The sequence below is a fragment of the Boleophthalmus pectinirostris genome, unplaced genomic scaffold (assembly GCF_026225935.1).
Source record: "Boleophthalmus pectinirostris isolate CB_2022bp ecotype Guang Dong unplaced genomic scaffold, ASM2622593v1 HiC_scaffold_8, whole genome shotgun sequence".
Taxonomy (NCBI): Eukaryota; Metazoa; Chordata; class Actinopteri; order Gobiiformes; family Gobiidae; genus Boleophthalmus; species Boleophthalmus pectinirostris.
Window position 1 is genome coordinate 22,214,455 of NW_026571515.1, and position 21,143 is coordinate 22,235,597.

General features: G+C 36.5%; 1 protein-coding gene across 1 annotated transcript; it reads left to right on the forward strand.

Annotated features, from left to right (window-relative positions):
- The first annotated feature begins 1,867 nt into the window (after positions 1-1,867).
- slc12a5b (solute carrier family 12 member 5b) lies at positions 1,868-20,944 on the forward strand. Its single transcript, XM_020922484.2, is given in 26 exon segments — positions 1,868-1,922; positions 8,074-8,165; positions 8,243-8,383; positions 8,935-9,065; positions 9,067-9,079; positions 10,601-10,655; positions 10,738-10,868; positions 11,538-11,785; positions 11,886-12,097; positions 12,681-12,848; positions 12,924-13,022; positions 13,125-13,182; positions 13,258-13,432; positions 13,663-13,781; positions 13,852-13,950; positions 14,270-14,389; positions 14,464-14,568; positions 14,732-14,900; positions 15,160-15,355; positions 15,848-16,017; positions 16,754-16,885; positions 16,964-17,071; positions 17,454-17,561; positions 17,940-18,109; positions 18,993-19,126; positions 19,327-20,944. Coding segments are annotated over 26 exon segments (3,300 nt in total). The 3' UTR covers positions 19,419-20,944.
- The last annotated feature ends 199 nt before the right edge of the window (positions 20,945-21,143 follow it).

The following is a 21,143-nucleotide window of genomic DNA, read 5'->3' on the forward strand; positions in this document are numbered from 1 at the left end:
TACAGACCAATTCAGTTAACTCATCAGAGGCAAGGGACAACTTACAGAAAGTTTAAAAAATATATATCGAACAGAGACTATGATGAGCCCTTTTTCCACACTAAAAATCTGAATCTGAGAGTACATTACTAAAAAATAAAGTAGCTTACTCTTACTTTGGTAAAACTCAGTACCTTCCAAATATGGTGGGAAATAGAGCAGATCAATGTGGATTTTAACAGTGGATTTTCACAGTGGCACCCCATGGACTTAATCTGTAGAATGAGACCATGAAAAGCCTGTAAATCCTCTGCATTCTCACAGTGAGAATTTTGAGTCTTGGGTTATTTTGCTTTGTGTCTTAGATGTACCTGTGTGGTCTGATACCAGAAGGTGTGAATGAGTGCAGAGACTGCAGAGACTGCACTGACAGACTGGGACAGACACATGTGCAGCAGCAGCTGGAGGGAGGGCACAGACAGGGAGGGCACCAGGGTTAAGAGCTAAAGCCGCTTTGGCTCAGATGAAGATGCCTCTCAGGCCCCCTGCCAATCACAAGACCAGAAAACATTTCACTCTGGCAGCAGAACAGTGAGGAGGCACAGTGTCTCAGGCATTTTGCTAAAATAAATAAATGCATTATTTGAACATTTTTAATCATAAGAAATATTATTATCATCTGGCTGTTGACAATGATTGCTCATACCATTCTGTTCTTGTCTTGTTCTTGTCTAATATACGCACAGCTTTGCAGCTGTACTACTCCTTATATACCACAAAATAACTAAGAAGGAATAAATCTAGGGTTTCTATGAGTAAATCTGAGTCTGGTCTTTTGTTTATACTCCAGAGGGTTCAAAAACAGCTCAATTTTAACTTATGTGATTTTACTCTTTTAGGAGGGTAAGTGGTTTGACTCCATAATAATACTGATCAATTTAGATATACTATACTATAGTGTACTATAATATATTACTTAATTCACTAATAATAAGTTACAGTTCTAATAATACTTTCATTGGTGAAAACATCAACTCCACACCTCACAATTCATCTGCACAAACTGGAAGACAATTATCATTGTCAACTTTTATAGCCTTGTACCCTTTCTCCACCTGGGGTCACGAGAATAAATCATGGGCCTCCTGATGTGCAGTGATTTGCATATGGATTTTGAAAGGTTTTATGCCCTCTCCTGCATAGCCATCACACTACAGGCTTTGGACCTGCACAAAGAGATGATTTTGTAATATATTTTTAAATGTTTAGTGAGCAACACATTGTGACATGATTAATTTCTAGTAACTGTATTTGGAAATTCTCTTAGTTGTAAAGGTTAACCAGTGTACATTCTCGATGGAAGGCATGTGCTTGAATGCAGCATAATAAAAGTACAGCCTGGAGCGGTGGGACAGATAATGGAGTGAGTAGAACATAAAAAAAAGACTTAGGGGGCAATGATAACAAAAGGTAGTATGAGTGCACTGAAATGAAATGGACTTTGGTTTGAAAAGAACATCAAAAGAGATGCTTAATCTGAGAAGGCTGCGCTGACATGATTGTCAATCCCTCTCTGCTGATGAGATGGACGATGATGAACATGCGTGAGGGACGAGGGGAGGGACCCAACAGATAATACCCTCTGAATACATGATGAATGCAGTCATCAGGCTTTAACTGACTGGGGGCAAGTGCGCGTACAGACACACAGGGGCGTGCATGGGAGAGTGCAGCATACTCCTCTGTAGACTACACAACACTACAGAGACAGGATCACCCGTTGCATTCCTGTCTGATGCTTTTCACCAAGCAAAAGAAGAAGAGATCTGGTCTGAAGAGAGCAGTTCCACACTGGTGTCCATAGTGCACTGCAAGAGGAGGGGAGAGGATGCAGAACAACAAGACAGATGGCGAGGAGGGAGAGGGGGGACCCAACATCCAGGGTGAGTGATGAAACACACCACCTCAGAAGGAGGTGTGTGTTGCATGTGTGACTGAGTGACAGGAGCCATGTGCTTCTTGTCAGGGCTGGAAAACAACTGTATGAACAATTTTAACAGTAATCAAATGTTATTATTTGTGATGCAAGTATTTCATTTATTATTTCAGCCAAGGCAAAAAGCAACTATAGCTTGACAAATGTAAAAAAAATAATAATAACAATAATAATAATAATAAAATAATAATAGTTTACTACAATTTTTCTATCATTTTATTTATGGGTAAATCTAATAGCTATTTCAATAAACACAAATAATAATATGTGCATACTATTTTGATTATTTGTTGAGATCTAATCTGCATGGCATGTCTTTCTTTACATGTGAAGCAAATGAGAGCCAATCTGTTTCACATGCTAACATGCTATTGTAAAGTAGGTCTTGCTTCACCTCCTCAGTGTAAACCGTCATTCTCTAGACACTCCATTTCCTCTCTGTGGAAATGTGTCTGTCCCAGCTCAGAGTCATGCCTGAGGTTGAGATGAGGGCTTCCCCCAGTCACGCGCAGATCCAGAGCTGAGTGCTGTGCTATCCTTTAGTCTAGTTTTAGTGTAAAATATTAATTTAAACATTTATAAAGGGGAAATCTGGAGAGGAATGAATTTAAGTCTACTAGCAAAATGTTATTAACTGTGCTGATTTGTTATGCAAATGACAAGCCAAAAAAGTTGCTTTCTTTGTAAGTCAATCCAAAGTAAGATATTAACCAAATTAAGGCACTAGTAGTCCATGAATAAGTATCCTCTTCATTACCAGCCCAACAGGCAGCTAGGCCTCAAACAAAACTGTGAATCAAACACTGATTAGTCTCTCCAGTCAGTTTTTAAATGGTAGATTAGTCTATACAGTTGTGTGAAGAACTGGCAAAAGTTAAGGCTGAAATTTTGTACCAGTAAGACACATTTTTATCTACAAATCAAAGTAAAGATCATAAATGCCATAGCAGGAGAGGACATACAAGTTAACGCTGACTGTTCCAGATGAAACTTGAACTCTAAACATCTAACCACATTACATATTACCTTTGGGTTATTGTGACTAACCACAATCATGTATTTTTTTTTAGGATTATGATCTTCACAGTCCACATTTAACACACCCCATAAAGGCATGAAGCCACTTATCACACTTTGAAGTCAGTGGGTTTAAACTGAACTGCTAGTCAGCTATAACATCTGGATCAGCTGCAGATAGGGTAAACAGCTCATATAAATGTCACTGATTAAGCCAACAAAAAACACACACACACACACACACACTTCAGCATAGAGACATGGACCAGTATATGAAATTAATAAAGCCATTTTGATTTCTATTGATAATAACAAAAACATTGCTTCAGAAATAGTGATTGCACAATATGAGGATTTTGATCTGCCACACAGTCCAGACCTATAGCAATCTAATGTTACAATTTATTATTATTATTATTTATTATTATCTTTTTTTTTCCCAGAGGATTTTTTTTTTCTTGACAGTACTTTGAACTGAAACTCAATACTACTTCAATATGTAGCTATAGGCTTTTCATATTTACATTCATTGTAGAATATTAATCACAGCCTTGGGCATAATTATTACAATATTTTTTGTTACTTTACATTCATATGCCACTCATCCTCACATGGCAGCTGAATTTGCACTAATCTGCTGGCCAGATGTTGCTGGTTCATCCATTGGTGTTTGAATCAATTTTCCTGATTGCCCATACGTTAATACAAAGCATTAACGGGTTCAATATGGATAACATTCAACTGAGTAGTATAAAATATTTTTACAGTTAAAGGTGCTTGTGTAAGTTTTCAGGTGAAGGGTTTGTCACCCGCTTGTCTCCATTTATTTAATTTTTGTTTACCCAATTAGATTGATTGAAAACCAGTTCTCATTTATTACAATCTGGTCAAGGCAGCAGCACAAAAGTACACAGAGAGCAGAACAGTGAACACAATTAATAAATCTGGCCCATAGTCTGCAGATACATTGCCCATCATTAATGATGAATGATGACTTCTTCCCTCTTTTTTTTTTCAACCGGGTATGCGGCAATAAAAATTAGTTTTGTAAGTTTTGCTAAATGCACTTCAACCTATAATCTATAATCTCTATGGTTCAAGTCCAGCATGTCATACACACGGTTTAAACTCTTGCATGATTGTAGGTGACCGGAGCAGGCTGCACAAGTTAAGCCACATCAGTGATTTGTGTAATCCCTTGAACAAAATCTCAATAGCAGCTCAAAAGAGTGTTTGAAATAGTAAATAATCCATATAAAGAGTGAGGAGGTCACACTGTTTAAGTTGGATTAAAGAGGCCAGGGCATCTTGTGTAATAATGTTCTTTATGTTGCACTCACACACTTATGGTGAAGTCACTTTATTCTATTGTTCAGTCACATGAAGCCCAGTACTCCGTATACTCTACTGTCCTGACATTTAAGACAACACTGCATTTCACCTTGTCTTATTAGACTGCTTCCATTCTTACTGAATGTGATGTAATTATTGACCGGCACAGGCAAGCCTTTATATCATGAGTGTAATACTACATAATGCAGCATTTCAAATTGCTCTTATTTGGGTTTATTCTCTGTACAATCATCATGTCAAAGCCTTTACATTTTAAAGAATGGGATTAACTAAACATTGTAAAGATAATAACCCACAATAACCACAAACCATTAAATGAATGCTCTGTGTTTTCCTTTGGGGGATTGCTGACTGGATGTCACAGTGTTTTCTTTTCTCAGCTGAGTTTAAGCCTGACATGAGACTTTTTAAACACACACTTCCCACCGGACCAGTGCTGGCTGAAAAAGTGTAAATTGATTTCAGACTCTCAAGAGCCAAACCTGCTGCCTGGCTGACACCCACATAGACACATACACACCAACACACACAGATACACAGACACATTGACTTCACTCATTTCCTGGAGTCTGAGCCTAACCTCAAGTCATTACTTGCCTAATCTTGACCTAAATCAGGGATGTCTAAACTTTTTTCATGGAGGGGAGCATATTGAAACATATTTGAACTGGAAGGCCACTTATCAATTATCACTACAAGCCTTTCAGAATGGTGCATAGTACAAAAATTTAAGGACTGTTGTTATTGAGATCGTAGAGGTACAACTACTGTAAAAAGTGTATATTATCATTTGGGTAGGGTGGCCAGATTTTCAAAATCAAAAACTGGGATTGGTGGTTTGCAATAATAAAATTGTGAAACGAGTGCGTAATTAAGGAAAACTGTTCTGCACTCGCCCCATTCATGACTAACACGTGAGTCAGTCTAGTCACATTTTCTTTGTGTTTTGGTCATTTTTAATCATCTTTTCTGTATTTTACCCAAACAAATAACAATGTTGGCAGGAACACCAGGGACATTTCTTGTATAAAACTGGGAAAAATCACTGGTTTGGGGATAAATCTGCTGGGACAGAGGAAACAGGGCTCAAAACTGGGATTGTCCTGGGTAAATAGCCACATCTGGTCACCCTACATTTGGGCCAATTCAGCAGGAGGCCTAAGGGGCCAACAGAATTTGGTCTGAGGGTTGCATTTGGCCTCTGAGCCATAGTTTGGACACTCCTGACCTAAATCATACAACATTAACCTATTAACACTAACAATATTTTAAATCGCGTTACTGATCTAAAAATAAACAGTTTAAGTAACTGGGACCTGGTTTTTGTATTTTGTCCTCATACGGGATGCAAGTCTCCATGAAGTGAGTGCGTAATAATAATGTAGGTTGTGTCTGAGACAGACTCCCTTTCTCAAACCAGCAGTTTGGCTGGAGTGGTTAGCTATCGCACTTTACATAAATTACATTCAAATCAATAGTAAAAAACAACAGAACATAAAATGCTACAAGAAAAAAAAAAACATCCTACCATGCATCTTAATCTTCTTGTTCTCTTGCAGCCCACGATGCTATCAGGGTCACGTATCTAACTAGCCCACTGTACTTAGCTGCACATTAGCTTTAGCACTTCGCTGTGCTTCTTCATTGCTAAACTTCTTTTAACAATTTAGCTGCATAGCCAACTTCTTGCAGCCTACACGCGTTTGTGAGAATAGAGGTGATCATCTTCTAATCAAGGTCACTCTTATTTCTGCTTTTTTTTTTTTTTTTTTTTTTTTTTCACCTTTTCGGGCGGGTGCTCTACCTGTTTGTCTCCATGGTTCAAGCGACAGTAGGCAGTAAACTGCTTGCAGTACTTACAGTTTGCAGGCTCGCCTCTCCACAGATCTGACCTGCATCCACAGATCTGACCTGCAGCAGAGGTAGGTAGAGTAGCTAAAAATAGTACTCAAGTTAGAGTAACATTACTTGAAAATAATATTACTCAAGTAGAAGTACAAAATAAAAGTAGTACTCCAAGAAATTACTCAAGCAAGTAGAAAAGCTGGGATATTTTGGGAAAAGCAATAGACCTAAGTAAAAACGAAGGACAAAAGATTAAAATTAATGCACTGCAAGAAACACAAGTGTTCAAATAATTTCATATAGTCAACAATAAAGTTTTGTCACTTGTAGCCTTACACAGTGGAAAGAGTAACCAAATCTTATACTCAAGTAAGAATACTGTTATAAATAAAGCCTTTGGGCAAGAGCATAAAAAACAAAACAAAAACAAAAAAATTTAAAAGTGGCATTAAACATTAAATTAGGTTAAATTAATCAACAAACCTTTCAGATTAACACAATGTTAAGCCTGATTGTGTTGTAAATTTGAATTATTACAGGCACCAGTTTTGCGGTGGGGGTCCTAGGTTAGTTGCATGGTTATTTTGAGAGTCCCTTCCTGAAAAGTTTGGGAACCCCTAATATGATTGTGTCATATCTTATGATTGATGCTATGTGGAAAATAATGACTTTTTCTTTTACAGAAAGTTAATTTCAGTCTTCATTCATGACCTCCAGCAGCTGCCCACTAATCCTTTAAAGCTCATGCCCTATTAAGCTTTTAAAAGCCGGTATAAACTGTCCATTTTGTAATAGCCATGCCACATCAAAGAAGCAAATTGGTACTCAGTACTGCTTTCAACCAGTGCTCTTTTAACAAATGTTTTTAACTATGATAAATTACCAAAGGGTCTTCACATAATACCTCAGTAACAATCACAACAATAACATTTAATTTTTTACAGCCTAATGTCACAATAGCAGTCTCAGCAGAGAACTGTCACATCCATGTTTCTGATGGAGATGTATGTGATAATGCAGCAGGTACACAGTGAGGGAGAGGGGTTCAGGGATCAAAAGCCCATGGAGAAATAAAGTCTTTTATAGGTAATTTATAGTTTTAAAATTTGTATTATGGGGAGCTTGTATTGGGCTTAATTTTGTGATGTATTACAATTGGATAATATTTTACATATTTAATATATATATGGAATGCTCAGTTGGGAAAAGCTCTTGTTTTCATTTTTTCTTAAAATCAAACTATCAAGCTGCGCTGCATGCCTCTTTGGAGCAGAACACACAATTAGAGGAACAAAGGGTGTCATACGACAGAGTTTCTGAGATGGGGGTCAGTTAGGGTAATGTGCCTCGGTTTGATCAGAACTTTATTGAGTCTATTGAATTATAAATTTTAATAATTGGATTTTACCTTTAATATTTCACTGTGAAAGGTTTAATTAAACCTTTTTTAGTTGATTTTTAAAAAATCGTCTATCTAAGACTTGCTTTTGTCTCTTAGGGAGATTTTTATTGGTAATCAGTAATATGATTGGTATCAGTTAATCTTTAATCTATGATTTTTTCAGTTATTATAGCACATTGTGCATGATTTTGGGATTCAAAAGGATAAGAAGAAACTGGAGAGATCAAACTATGCATCAGTGCAATGTACTGTTAGATCTGCAGCATGATCTTCCTATTAAGTATACTGTATCAATCAAATCAAACATTTTACACCCAAATTGTCTGGTGTGAAATTGGAAGATGTAAGAGGAATATTTGATATAAGCGGTGTTTTCCTTTTTTTCTGCAGCAAGTAGCAATAATGTGTATGAGTTAAAAAAGACATGTTGCCATTGTTTTAATGCAATCTATAACTCCTAGAAATATACTTTACATTTTAGGTGATGGGATCCCGAAAGAAACCAGTCCGTTCATCAACAGTGACGGGGAGAAAAGCCAACACTATGATGGCAAGAACATGGCTTTGTTTGAGGTTTGTAGTAGTAACTAGTAACTACAAACTAAGTAAAGTTCTTTATTTCAATGTTTGTCTCGGTTGGTTAATGGCAGGAGGAAATGGATACCAGTCCGATGGTGTCCTCTCTGCTGTCTAGTCTTGCCAATTACTCAAACTTACCAACAGGCAGCAAGGAGCACGAGGAGGCTGAGAACAATGAGGAAGCTCCACGGGCCACCAAACAGCCTGTTAAGGTCAGTCATTAAAGGTCCTATATTACAGTACATTGACTCGTGATCTTTAAATCATATTATAATGCTGCTACCTCATTAAAACATACCTGGTATATTGAAATGCTCTGTTCCATTTTGTGATGTCATGAAGTGGTAGTTTTCAACTTAACAGCTACCTTTTACCTTAAGTTCAGTAGAGATTTATGGAGTAAGAAAGCCTAGTAAAGGTGTATGGAGAAAAACACAGAGGAGCACTTCCTGTATGACCACATAAAATCACAAGGTGGCACAGAGTGTTGTCAGTTTAATAGAAAAACTCTACACCTGAATATGTAGGATTTGTGTGTTAAACATGGGTAATAAAACAAAACACAATTCCTGTCCTGGTAGATTTTTGATGTGGAAACTACATAACAGATCAGAAAATATAAGCACTTTAATTATAGTAAGTTAGAGACATTATTGTATTGAATTGAATTGTATTGAAAGAGGACATGACATTGATGAGAGAAAAGAGAATGCGGATATCTTAAAATTATGTGCTATAATAATGCTGTGTTGTGTTCCTTCAGGCTCCACAGTTGGGCACTCTGATGGGCGTGTACTTGCCCTGTATCCAGAACATATTTGGGGTCATCCTGTTCTTAAGAATGACTTGGATGGTAGGAATCGGTGGAGTTTTGGGTTCTTTCATCATCGTCTTTATGCTGCTCAACGGTCAGTTTGTCATATTTGTGGTATTATGGCTTTGTTAAAATGCACAGTGAAAATGTTTATCAAATTTCTGGAGTTAATCAGATTAAGATCTGATGTTAGTAATCTGATTTCCTCCTGATTATTCACGCCTGTGTAGGTTTTGACAAAGAAAATTATGCAAACAAATTAATGTGATAAAGACAAAAATGAAAGAGATAATGTGAAAGTTAATTAACAGTTATTTTAAAGGTGCATTGTGCAACTTTTCCGCTCACAGCTAGAATGCCTGTTTTTATAGGTATTTCTGAGCAGTAAACCAAAGTGTAATTTAATTTAGAGCTATTTAATGTCATACTGTGGAACATTCCAGGCAGAGCAATGACTTATCCATAGAAACATAGCACAGCTTTAAAAGTTATTTGTACTTTGTCTTCCAAACACAACTATACAATGTGTTTGATTCTTTTAGTCACATAAACACACACCAAAAAGCAGATATAATTATTGACTTATCTGATTATTCAGATTTTCTCAGAATACAATGTACCCAGTGCTCTTTTTTATTTAGCAGATGCTTGATAACATCTGCCAAATAAAAAAAAGGCAGTGTATAACTAACAAAAATAAACATATTTCATTTCAATTAGCTACAGCCTGTTACAGTATAGAGTGTTGCCATTTAATTTGCTTTGCACAGATGCACAGAGGTGACATGGTAAATCCCAGATGAAGGCCTTTATCCCGAAAACACCTCTCTGACAATCTGGTCACACAGATTTTCACTGATTATGAATTTACAGCATTCACGCCAGTCCCTCATCAGCCATTTATCTATAATAAATAGATAGATACTACTGATACTATTAAATGTATTTTTATTCAAAATTCAATTTGAAAAAATGTTTAAAAGTAAGCAGGCACAGACCAGCCCTCCATTAGCCATAGTAGATCGAAAATGTGAATATTATACCAGAGATGAAGAAGTTTTCTTCCATGGCAGGCCAAAATCAATGTGCATTTGCAGGCCTACCCTTATTACAATTTGCAAATAAAATGTTCTACTGATAAGAAATGTTAGGAAATAGGCAGGATTGGCCTCCCATCTCCTGACTGTTTTTTCAATACAAAATTGAATCAAAATAGATTCTTCTTAAAATCTCAAAAACCCCTCACAGGCCAAATTGTCCATGGGCACCCCTGCATTATACTTTGTGATATTTACTGCTATTGTTGAAACATTTTCCAGTTACTTCAGTAGTTACATTACATATTTTTGTCTTTTTTTTTTCATAAAGTCAAAAAACAAACATAATAAAACCTTTTAACGTATGACCTCACAAAACTAACATAAAAAGGTTCCTCTCAAATACCAAACCTCCCTCTATCCAAACACTTTTGTTGTTTGTCAAGTCTAATCTAAACCATACCACTGGTCTACTGGGGGTTTTGTGTTCTCTAATTTTACTTGTTTAAGACCTCACTGTTTCCTATGTGACATTTCCACCTGCTGTCTCCAACCCTGCCCTGTTTGTTTAACCCCAGACCATGCTGACAGCCATTTCCATGAGTGCAATTGCCACTAATGGAGTTGTCCCAGGTGAGTGAGTCATTCAAAAGTATACTGTTGTAAGAAGACTTTTTTAAATTTTTTTTAAAATAAACTAATGTTTGTTTTTCAGCTGGAGGTTCTTACTACATGATATCACGTTCTCTTGGCCCGGAGTTTGGAGGAGCAGTTGGGATCTGCTTTTATCTGGGGACCACATTTGCAGGTGCCATGTACATACTGGGCTGTATAGAAATATTACTGGTAAGAAAATATGAAATATGGACTTTTAAATTAAAATGTATAATACAATTTGTGTGGGTCACAACCATAAACTGTATATAAATGGACATAGCTAACCCACTAGCTGCCAAATTCCAATTAGGAAATGAGCAAGGGTGACGCTTCTGGCTCCATCAAGTAATTTCCAGTTGACTTCACCTTGACTCTCTCTGTAACTGCAGCAGTGAGCCTTGTCATTTTATTTTACCATTTTGTAAATAAATTCCTATTCCTAATATGGAACTGGAATTTGTGAGGTTCATTTGACTGGAGCCATACGCTGGGTGACATCACTCTCCCTTATTTCACTTCTTTATACAGTATATAGGTTCAACTGTATTATAGAGATCAGAAATGTGTTGTCATATCTCAGAGAATTTTCAGTTAGCAAGATGCAAAACACTAAACTTAGTGTACATTCTGACATTATAAAGTTATACGTGCAGTTGCTTTTCAGTTTGCTTTTTGTATTGTTTTTGCTAAGGGATCTATGGACAGTGACGTAGTTGGTAATAACTGTTCTAGTACTGACAGCATTACTGACATGACTTAAGACTTCAGTGCATTTCCTCAGACATAGAATTTCATTGTCAGCTTGCATTTCAGTAACAGTAATTTCTGTAATTCTGTAAAAACACTTTTCTCCTGCAGATTTACATAGTTCCTCAAGCTGCTATCTTTAAGATGGAGGGCCTGGAGGGAGCAGAGGCAGAGATGGCACTCCTCAACAACATGAGGGTCTATGGCACCATCGTCCTGAGCTTCATGTCACTGGTGGTATTTGTGGGGGTCAAATACGTGAATAAACTGGCACTGGTTTTCCTCGCTTGTGTGATTCTGTCCATTTTGGCTGTCTATGCTGGAGTTATCAATACAATCATAGAACCTCCACTGTTCCCGTAAGTACCCAGATCTATAATATTTTGCCATACTATTTAAAAATGGAAAAAGAACTTGAACTATTTACTACATTTTATTCATTTTTTTCTGTTCTTGCAGTGTGTGTCTTCTGGGAAACCGCACGCTTCTCTCCAAAAGTTATGACGTTTGTGCAAAGGCAATTGAAATAGACAATGAGACAATCACCACCAAACTGTGGCTGTCCTTTTGCGATTCTGACGTTCTCAATGCCACATGTGATGAATATTTCAATAACAACAATGTCACAGAAATTCAAGGCATCCCGGGAGTGACTAGTGGCATCCTGTCAGGTACAAGCAAGCATTTAAATGGCCTATATTATGTCATTTTCTGATCTGTTATAAAGTTGTTTCCTTCTCACAATCACACATGGAGTTGTGTTTTGTTTCATTCACATGTTTAACTCGCAAACCCTGCATGTATAGGGTGAGTTCTTCTCTCAAACAGAAAACACTTTTTTCCACCTTGCCATGTCACGTGGTAATACAGGAAGTGCTCCACTGTGTTTTTAAACCCAAGTCACCTTCACTAGAAACATCTGGATCATTTCAGCCCTGAAATTTCCAGTCACTACTGAATACTCTACTCTAAAGTCTCTACTAAATGCTCTAAATCTATACTTCAAAACTACCTGTTCTTGACAAGGTGGAAAAGAGCATGGTTGAGCTTTATAAATGTAGATAGACTCATCATAAAGGATCACTTAAACATGTGTGAATGAAACAAAACACAAATCCTGGTGTGTTTTTGAGGAGATAACAACGGGGCTTAGAGCTCACAAGTGTCAATATTGTATAATATAGGACCTTTAAATCTGCCCCTTAAGAACCAATAAACTGTATCTATATCACTCATCTATTCTGTCTATTTCAGAAAATCTTTTTAGTAACTATCTTGAAAAGGGCATGATGTTGGAGAAGAAAAATGTTTTGTCAGAACAAGACCCAGACACTCCGACCACTAATTCAGGACGATATGTGCTCGCAGACATTACCAGCTTTTTTACACTTTTGGTGGGGATTTACTTTCCCTCTGTAACAGGTGAGAACAATAACCATGTCATACTAACCTTGCAGAATTTAGAATGAGACTGTATACTCTTTATCTTTGTTTTAGGCATAATGGCAGGATCAAATAGGTCAGGAGACTTGAAGGATGCTCAAAAATCAATCCCTATTGGTACAATTGCAGCCATCACCACAACATCTACAGTGTGTATCCTTGGCATCTCCACCCAAGAATGTGTACTACATTATATTTATATCATGAATCATGGGCACGGGTAATGTGTTAAAAGATTTAACATTTTTACCTCAGATATGTCTTGTGTGGTGCTGTTTGGAGCTTGTATAGAGGGAGTAGTCCTGAGAGACAAGTTGGTCATTTAAATATATGAAATAAAACACTTGGTGCATCTTGGCAGTTGACTAATCCTGGCGCTTGTCCATAGATTTGGTGAAGGAGTGAACGGTAACCTGGTCATTGGTACTCTGGCATGGCCGTCACCATGGGTGATTGTGTTTGGGTCATTTTTTTCCACTTGTGGAGCAGGTCTGCAGAGTTTGACTGGGGCTCCACGCCTCCTACAGGCCATTTCTCGAGACGGAATCATTCCTTTTCTCAGAGTGAGTTTGGCTATTCAAAAAATCTATTATTGTATTAATGTTTTTGCAATATCAAATGTCTAAAGTTTTATCTAGAAAATTATAGCTTGCATGAGGAATATTCTCAGAAGTAAATGTTTAGCATAATATTCAAGATCTGATCAGACTAAAAGTGCAGACAGTCTGAGGATTTTTTTTGGAAGCCTTTGTATCACGTGTATTAGAAATGCATGTTCCTGGTTTTGCACCAGGTGTTTGGACATGGCAAAGCAAACGGTGAGCCAACCTGGGCCCTCCTGCTCACTACCAGTATTTGTGAGATTGGCATCCTCATCGCCTCTCTGGATTCAGTCGCTCCCATTCTCTCTATGTGAGAACAATAAGCAATATTTGTGTGGATTTAATAGTTGTATGTCCATAACGTCTTCTCTGTTTGTAAGGTTTTTCTTGATGTGCTACATGTTTGTGAATCTGGCCTGTGCCCTACAAACCTTACTGAGAACTCCAAACTGGAGGCCCCGCTTCAAGTTTTATCACTGGTGAGATCATGCAAACCAAGCAAATGTTACATTTATAGTATGCGATGCGATAAAACCTTGGACTTGGAAACTTCATGGGAAAATGTGAATTTGATAAAATTTTTTAACTTTTAGCGTGAACTTTTATATCTTTTTTATCTACAGAAAAACTCATAGCGGAACGATAATTTTCACAAAAACTTTTTGAGGACTTAATACAAAATCTATTTTTAAACAAATAGGTGCATATAAAATTGACTTAAAACAAATGTACTTAATATACAACATTAGCGCTGCGTAACTGAGTATTAAAAGTAATAGTCTTGTAATTGTCTCCCAGGACTTTGTCTTTCTTGGGTATGAGCCTCTGTCTGTCTCTGATGTTCATGTGTTCCTGGTATTATGCCATAGTAGCCATGGGCATTGCCACCTGCATTTACAAATACATTGAGTTCTGTGGGTGAGTACAGTGTTGGTTATTATCATGTTTATTGTAGAAAGGTCATTTGTGGAACATTGTTTGTTTTTTCACAGAGCTGAGAAGGAGTGGGGTGATGGAATACGCGGCATATCTCTCAGTGCCGCTCGATTTGCTCTGATGAGACTTGAGGAAGGCCCACCACACACCAAGAACTGGAGGTCTGGGCACTTTATATCTACATCAAGCTCTGTGTGTTCTTTCTGTCACTATGAAATCAATCCTGAATAAGATGAAAGGGTCGGGTCTAAACTAGACAATAGGCACTTAACACAACTGTATGTAATAACACTTTGTAGGCTAACATGCTCTTTTTTTTGTCAGGCCTCAGCTTCTGGTCTTGGTGAGTTTGGACTCTGAGCAGAATGTGGAGCAGCCTCGTCTCCTCTCTCTGACCAATCAGCTCAAAGCAGGAAAAGGCCTCACCATCGTTGGCACCTCTGTTCAAGGCACATTCCTGGACAACCACATTGAGGCCCAGAGAGCAGAACAGGTCAGTCTGCTCTGTTTTACTCATATTTACTGACTCAGACAGACTTAGACTTGGACTTAGTTAAACTTTATTGAGTCACAAGGGAAATTATTTGGACACAGTAGCTCATACATCACAACAAATAATAACAAAGAGCAAAAGTATAAATGGTAATAATAAATTCAAAATAATGACCAGCTGTTAATATATGGCACAAATATTGATTATATGATTCTTTGAGAGTGATATTGTTATGTTGTACATTATTGTGTGTGTCCAGGCCTTAAGAAAGCTGATGGAGACAGAGAAGGTGAAGGGCTTCTCTCAGGTGGTGGTCTCTTCCAGTCTGAGAGATGGTACCTCCCACCTGATCCAGGTCGGGGGTCTTGGAGGCCTTAAACATAACACAGTGATGGTCAGCTGGCCTCATAACTGGAAACAGCCACAATACAACCAACAATTCAGAAACTTTATTGGTAAGTAATTTTTCATTTCACAAACTCCACATCCACGGATCCAGACACTCAGAATATTTAAAACAGACAAAATCTACAAAATAAAGGTGTAGGTGAGCAGTTATGTGTTAAAGGTGCACTGTGTAACATTTCTTGGGGTGGTCCACAACCTGTTTGTCTGCATGGCGATGTTAATGCTATGGTTTAAATTGTCCATAATTTGGTATTAAACTAATCAGTCTGTATTTATTTAACTGCAGGTGTTATTTATTGCTCAAAAATACAATATAGAAAAAAATGTATAGCTTATTATGGCCATACTGTGGAACATTCTAGATGCATCTCAAAGCAGGTGATGGACCCTCCAGCAGACAAGTTACTCAGTGCACCTTTTAAGGATTTCACTGGCTTAAAATAATTACAAATATTCTAACCTTGCTTTAAATTACTATGAGTCAAAAGATTCTTAGAGACACATATAGTTTGTATTAACCTTGGATTTATCCTCTGCAGAGGTGGTACGGGAAACAACAATTTCCAGCCTGGCTCTGTTGGTTCCTAAAAACATCTCAAGTTATCCCTCAAATGGAGAACGTTTTACTGAGGGCCACATCGATGTGTGGTGGATTGTTCACGATGGAGGGATGCTGATGCTCCTGCCCTTTCTATTAAGACAGCATAAGGTAGGAACCACCATTAAACTTTGTCTGTTAGGTCCAGTGGTGGAAAGTAACAAAGTAAAAGTAGTAAAATACTTAAACATTTTAGGTATCTGTACTTTACTTAAGTACTTTTTAAAGTATATAATGTTTACCTTTAATTCAATGTATTTGAGAACATGTATCAATACTTTCTACTCCGCTACATTTTTCATCAGGACTCAAAAGAAAAAGCATTTTTTGTTATTGTCTGAGACAAGCTGAAAAGGCTGAGGATTTATTTTTAATATGTTCAGAAATTTAGCAAACAAAAAATATAATAATAAAAATATACTTATTGATTAAGTTGTTTCTGTCAAACTAAATTCAGCTCAGATCTTTATCAAAATCACAAAATTTGAAGCTTTATTACTTCAAAATACTTTTGCTTTTTACTCTTTAAGTACATTTCTAAACAGGTACTTTAATATTTTTACTTCTTCATGTGTATCTATACTTTAACTTTACTTAAGTAACAACATCAATTACTTCTTCCACCTCTGATTAGGTCATATATAAGACAGTGTTGATTATTTTGGTATTTGGAGGGGGGGTATTGTATTTACATTTTTCATACTATTTCTTTTAATTATCTTAACTATGGATCATGTGTCTTCACTTTTGTCCTTAATAAAGATTAAATTAATAATAATGCAAAATAACAAAATATTTGGAATGAGTCAGATCCTTGTTTACCTTGTGTGCTTCTGATATGCTACAGGTGTGGAGGAAGTGTAAAATGCGCATTTTCACTGTTGCTCAGTTGGATGACAACAGCATCCAGATGAAGAAAGATCTCATCACATTCCTCTATCACCTCCGAATAGACGCCATGGTCGAAGTGGTGGAGATGGTGAAAGTTTAAACTACTTTAACATTTGAAGCTATTTTGAGCATGTGATGAAAAATAAGAAATTGTTTTTTTTTTTAGCTTGACAGTGACATCTCAGCCTACACTTATGAGAAGACTCTGATAATGGAGCAGCGTTCACAAATCCTGAAACAGATGCAACTGACAAAGACTGAGATGGAGAGAGAGGTAAACCACATACACATTTGTCCAGACATGCAGTAAAAGTTAAAACTAACTTAAAAACAATTTGGTTGATCGTATCCTGTAGCATTTTTTTTAAATTGCTTGATTGATTAATTCATTGTATTTATTGCGTTAAACGTGTTATGTGTATTATTGCTTTGTATTATCTGTTTTATTATGGGGTGTCTGTATATTTTGGCACTGTAAAGCAATTTGTAACTGTTTTGAAAAGTGCTTTACAGAATTTTTTATTTATCATTTTTATAAAAATGTGATTTTACAGTCTGTCTTTGAGGAAAATGAAACATGTTGCTCTTTTTATCATAATTTGCAATTCTTGCCCAGATCTTTATGATATAATAGGCCTATCATATTTTGTGTTTAGATCCAGAGCATCACAGACTCATCCCGTGGATCCATAAGGCGCAAAAGTGCATCAGCCTTTCGCTCCCAACGCAGCACAGACGAGTCATCTACAGTCACAGAGGAGGAGGTACAGTTAAGACTACTCTACATAAATGGTAAATGGTAAATGGTCATATTTTTATATAGCACTTTTCCACCTTTAAGGCACTCAAAGTGCTTTACATCAAGGAATTCACCCATTCACACACACATTCATACACCAGTGTATGCAGACACTAGGGGCGAGGTGCTTATCTTGGGAAGTGTCTTGCCCAAGAACACAACGACAGCATTTTTTTCTGTCAGTGCTGGAATTGCACCTGTGGGTCAGTGGATTTGACTGCTCTACCAATGATGTTTATGTCAAGAGTGGGATTTGAACCGCCAACCATTGGATCAGAGGACAAACACTCAATATAACCATAATTCATTACTATTACAAATGCCCTGTTCTTTTTCTTACCAGTCTGCAGCTGTCCCCAACCGTAAAAACAGCAAAAAAACATCTACACCCGCAAGCCCCACTTCCCTCAGTTCACCAGCAGGGGGCACTGGTACCTGGACTGATGGGAAAGCACAAGAGAGCAGTCCAAACATGGTCACAGAGGGAGGCAAAGACAACTTCAACATGAAACCGTGAGTGCACTGTCATTTGGATCTCAGTTGTAAATATTTGTGCTTGGATGATGTGATAAAACTTGTATTTGCATGTGACAAACAAAACTTTGGACTTAAACAGTGTGACTAGTTTCGTAAATCTGAAAATAGGAACAAATTTTAACTATACAAAGAAGATATTTTCATTAATTAGCTTCAGACAACCAACAGAGCGGCAAAAGAAATGGGAACAGCTGGGGGCACATAAAATTCAAAGCTGGATTTTTATTAGTGCAATAAAAACTAGACTTTGTGTTCTATAAAGGTCCTATATCATGCAAAGTGAGTTTTAAGCCTTGTTATAATGCTGTTACCTCCTCAAAAACATACCTGGAGTTGTGTTTTGTTTCATTCCCACATGTCTGAGTAAAATCTGAGAAAAGTCTACCTGGACAACTGAGGAATTTTACACACATGTCTGAGTAACCCTATTATTAGTCTGTCTATATCTCCAAAGCTCAAAATATTCTGTTCTGTTCATATAGTGGTGGTTTTGTTAAGTTAACAGCTACCTTTTACCTTTTGTTTACACATTGCAAGGTGGAAAAGAGTGTTTTCTGTTTGGGCCAAGAACTCAGCCTAAATATGCAGGGTTTGTGTGTTAAACAAAACACAAGTCCAGATATGTTTTTAATGAGGAAAAAAATGGCGTGATATCAACCCTTTAAGGTCTAAATAATAATAATTCACATTAAGCAAAGACTTTAATGTAACTAGTCCTCCCATTGATAATCAGCATATTTTTGTCTTGACCTTGCTGCAGAGAGTGGGAACACTTGTAAGTACACTTGTTACATATTGTGCAACATTTTGTGTCCCACATGTCTTTACAAATTAAACTATTTTCTCTCTCCTCTTAAAGGAACCAGACAGATGTGAGGCGCATGCACACGGCCCTGAGACTGAATGAAGTCATCAGTAAGAAGTCCAAGGAGGCCAAACTGGTCCTGCTCAACATGCCAGGGCCTCCCAGGAACCGCATCGGGGAAGAAAACTGTATCCTTTGTGAATTCAAGTAAAAAAAATTTTTTTAAAAGCAGTATTTTCACTTCAACCACGGTATCAAAATGTATTGAAATGTCTTGAGGTATAGGGTTTCTATGTTTATTTATCACTAAATCACCTCTTATCACTGAACAGAACATTCCAAATTAATTCAAGTTACATCTCAACCTTTCCTTCATTCTTGTTCTCAGATATGGAGTTTCTAGAAGTGCTCACTGAAGGTCTAAATCGAGTCCTACTAGTTCGAGGAGGAGGGAGAGAGGTCATAACAATCTACTCATAAACAGCAAAACAATAGAGCATTGAAGAGGCTACACTACATGCACTTTTGTGTGTCTTAATGAAAAGGCTAGTTATTGTCATTATTATTAAGCAGTTAGTCTGAATAATTAACTAGATAGTTGTAAATTTTTTCTTCTGATTTATTTAGATATAATATTTTACTCTCTTTGGTTACATTTAACATGTCTCTGAAGTGAAGTGGAGTGCATTAAAACTGCATAACTCACGGCTCTATGCTGTTTATCTCTTATACCACGGCTACAAAATGGCTCACTTGTGAATAAGAAAAGCTTGTTCACTGTCTGTAAATGTCTCAATTATTTCTATGTTTTAAATTAAGCTAGTCCCTACATGCTACTCACAGCAGTTAAGCATTTGATTACCCTTTTATATGGCGATGTCATGGCAATGGCTGCAGTTTTGTTTTTGTTTTTGTCAATAACATCACATAAAATATTACGATCAGCCAGAATAATGTCAGATATTACAGTAGATAAAATGTTCTCGTACAGTGAAACTTTGATAGAAACTGCAGCAGTAAAAATGAAAAATAAAAAAATAAAAATAGAAACACCTTATCACATCCATACTAATAAAAAACACATGAAATAAATTAACAAATAATTGCACTGATTAGCGGTACACTCATTACACAGCAGAACACAATACTGTCTTTGTCTGAAATCAGTAATAAAGCAACAAACATCTAGTATCTGTATTTGATAATAGCCTGTATCATAAACACATTTGAATTGTTTTATTTTGTTTGAGAAATGTCCATCTATTACAGCCATAAAGATCACCTGTATAAGCTTGAGTACAGACGCCATGGTTGAATATAATGAAATAACGAATATATGGAAAAACTGTACATAAACAGATTTGTGTTTGTACGGATAAAGATCACCATTGCATTAAATTACTTTCTGTATGTCTCCAATAGAATCAATGTAGCATCTTTTTTTTGTGTTTATATCATATCATTTTGCAAAAGGTTGTAGATAGCCCTGTTGTTGTTTTACACTTTTGTTTTGCTTAATTTAAACATATTTTAAATGCATACATACATATTTGTTATAGAATGATTTTATTTTTATTGTATTTACTGGCCTCAATTGACAGGAAGAGACAGGATTCAGTCAGAAATGGCTTGCTGTTTAAACAAAATGAAAACAAAATAACAAAATCAGTGGCTGTACATTTTACATAGACACCATTAAAATTGTCACATCTACACATTCCTATGCAGTGGTGGAGCATAACAAAATCAAAGGAGTAAAACACTATAATTAAGTAAAAATTTTAGGCATCTGTAATTTTTACTTTTAGTTTTTACTACATTTGAAAGAAGGTATTTATACTTTCTACTCCACTACATTTTTGAACTGGACTGAAAAGTATATTTATTATGGTATGAGACCTGCTGAAAAGCCTGAGTGGTTTGTTTTTAACACATTTGCAGCTTGAGCAAATAAAAATATACAAAGAGAAACAGATTAATTAAATTGCTCACTTCAGTCACTACATTTGAAGCCTTAGACCTCAAAATATGCACAAAACAATTTAACTTTTTAGTGTTTAAGTACATTTTTACTTTGATATCTGTACTTTTTCTTCTTCCATTTGTCTGATTGCAAGTTTTGTAGGACTTATATGTAATATAAGTAATATTTTGAAATGTGTTTGTTTGTAGATAATAATAATAGTATAAAATAAAAAATATTTG